The sequence below is a fragment of the Pundamilia nyererei genome, unplaced genomic scaffold (assembly GCF_000239375.1).
Source record: "Pundamilia nyererei isolate P.nyererei 1_Seehausen unplaced genomic scaffold, PunNye1.0 scaffold00202, whole genome shotgun sequence".
NCBI lineage: Eukaryota > Metazoa > Chordata > Actinopteri > Cichliformes > Cichlidae > Pundamilia > Pundamilia nyererei.
Window position 1 is genome coordinate 623,560 of NW_005187603.1, and position 2,772 is coordinate 626,331.

Sequence of the window (2,772 nt, forward strand, 5' to 3'; positions counted from 1 at the left end):
AGAAGAATTGATCCATCTCGCATGCTGTGAGCACTCAGAGGGAGTCCAAAAGTAACCTCAACCACCCAAATTAATAGATGTCCTGGAGAACATCAGGAATAATGTGAAACGTTCCATCACTTTACGTCCACTTAGAGCCAAACGCTGTGGTCAGGGAGAATAATTCATTAATTACTAACTCAGAATCGCTTACAGTGAGACGAGCACGGCTAACAGCCAGCAGTCTGAACGCCTGTGGTCAGTTCACGGTCTCTGAAAACCTTGGATGGAACATGATGAATGTTTAGCAGCTCCGGGGACATTTATCATGAATATGCAGAGTAAACATCAGAATCATGCCTCCGGTTTTTTCACAAAGACAGTGAAACAGAGGAAGTCCATCTCTGTGCTGAAACAAAGATCCCTCTCTCTCCTGCCGTCACAGTTCAAAGACTTTTAGAGTTCCTCCTCAGTTTGAGTTAAACTATCACTGCAGCAGCTTCTCCCCGTTTCAGTCCAGCTGAGACTGCGTTTCTAAATTTTTGGCATCAAACCCAACAAACCAGGTCCCCCAGTTCGCACCATTACGGACCATTACGAATCTGAATAATCCCATTTCCCAGGATGTCCATTTCCTCTTGTAATTGTGGCGTCTGAGGAGGAGATAAGCTGCTGCCACAGAATGAAATGAGCATCTGGTGATCCATCCTTTTCTCCAGATCAGGTGTCAGGCGTCAGGATTAGGTTTGTCGGTCGTGTCAGAGGTAGAGCGTCAGGCAGACCATGCTTGTCGTGCAGCAAGAAACAACAGCAAAGAACAGAAACGGGTTTTTATTCGTTTTACATCTGGTGCAGGCGCTCGACAACGATAGTGCTTCAGGAACGGGAGGAAATGGTGTCGTGTCGGGTTCGATGTTGTCATGAAGTCAGTCTCGCCGTGCCGGTTGGTTTGAATCAAGATTTTAATATCACTGGAGAGAGATAAAGATTAAATTCACACAGATTTAAGCTGGTTTTACATTTTTAATGATCCTGAACATTCGAGAAAAGCTTGTAGAGTCAACTTTAGGTCGCTTTTGTGGAGAAAATGACTGAATCGTGAGACTTACATCCCCAGTTCAGGACGATGGCCGCTGCGATGATGGCAATCCCTCCTAAAATGGAGACAACAGACAGCACCATGGCGTTACGGCCCAAACGGCGAGCACCGTCAACGTTGCCTTGCTGCAGACTGTTTCGGGACTGAAGGGAAGCAGAGAGCAAAGAAAACAAGCAATAAACGGTCACTCAACATCGTAAAATAATGATATGATTGGGTTGGGACAACAAGACAACATTATAGTTACAGATAAAAAGAAGAAAAAAAATCAGCAGATTAGACAGCAGACGACTTGATACTGACAATTTAAATGTTATATAAATGTGTTTCTGCCTGCAGCTCCATATTTCTATTGTGGGACATCACCAAAGAACTTTCCAGGCTCTCAGCTAAAATATATTCCTCATTTATCATTCGCTGGTTCTTTCTACAGCCCGAGTTCTTCTTGGAAAAACCAATTTCAGCTCTTTTGTCTTGGTTACTAACATGTAAAATAGATTCTTTTGTTTTTGGAGTTGTCAGCTCTGTTGTCCTTAAAGATTAAAAAGTTTTTGGTTGTGACTTATAAATTTGTCTGAGCTGCTGTTAACTGAGAGGTTTAAATGACACTGTTGTCAGAAGTCGTACCATCACAGAGAAGGTGAGGGCCACGATGTTGATGGGCCACATTGGGCAGAAGCAGGATAAGATGGCGAGGATCAGGTAGTCCCTCGGCTTGGACCCATCCACAGCGGCCTCTGTGATGGCGCTGGGCTGGCGGGTGAGCGAGGGCCTGGGGGAGCCCATCGCTAGCGAGCCAGACCGGCTGCCCAAGCGGGGCCGGCCATTAGCATGGCCAGCTGGCTTTGCATGCAGCTTGGGCGACACAGAGGGCGCTATGGGTGACGAGTCAGCCATGACAGGCGCGATGCCATTACCTAGAAAACAAAAAGCTGTCAGAAGGAACTGAAAAACAACTGATAAGCAACCATCATCTCTGCCGGGGGTTTTAGCTTTTGTTGACTGTGTTAAGCTTCCCTGAAAGTATGTTCCTCAAGAGGAAACCTTGTAGGTGCTGAACAGCTTCACTGTGTTAATAAAAATAAAACACCTAAAAATAGATGTCAGGGTGGGAGAGTCAGGAAGCTCCATGAGATGAACTAGCATGTTGTTTTTGGATATTCTCACAGGAAATGATTGTGATTAAAACAACGATCTGCCAAAAACACCTTTCAATATTTTCTTTCCTGACCTAAAGTGATGCCCCGCTGCGACTGGACCGGGCCGTAATCCTGCTGACACGGTGCAGGCTGTACCAACATAACAAAGCCAGTCAGGACAGTAGGCCATTTCCCATCATGGCCAGAATTTTTATAGTTACCTTATCCTCAGCGCTGTGGCCTACACACAGCTGAAGCCTGATTACAGCGTCTGGGCACCGAACAGCCTCAATAGCCTGGAAAGGTGCTAACCGCTAGGCTAACTAGCAACAAGATGCCTTCCCTCTCCACAGATGACTACCACAGCCTCCTGCAGAAGATTGCAGTACTGGAGACAAATTCATCGCTTAGAAGTAAACGTGGAGGTAAATGGACTGTGTGGAAATGAAAAAACCTTGCCTTTGATTCAAAACAATGGCGATGAGCAAGCTAGTACACAGCTAAGGAGCACAGATAACATGACCAAGAAAGTAGACTCTGTGCATTATTATAAAT

General features: G+C 45.6%; 1 protein-coding gene across 1 annotated transcript in view; it reads right to left on the bottom strand.

Annotated features, from left to right (window-relative positions):
* Positions 1-795: 795 nt before the first annotated feature.
* The window catches only part of LOC102215206 (proline-rich transmembrane protein 2), a 14,263-nt gene continuing 12,286 nt past the window's right edge, over positions 796-2,772 (bottom strand). Inside the window, exons 3-5 of the mRNA XM_005747696.1 lie at positions 1,706-1,995; positions 1,089-1,221; positions 796-950 (exon numbers count right to left, since the gene is read on the bottom strand). Of these exons, the coding sequence (XP_005747753.1) occupies positions 934-950; positions 1,089-1,221; positions 1,706-1,995 (440 nt within the window). The 3' untranslated portion in view covers positions 796-933. The remainder of the gene's footprint in view (positions 951-1,088; positions 1,222-1,705; positions 1,996-2,772) is intronic.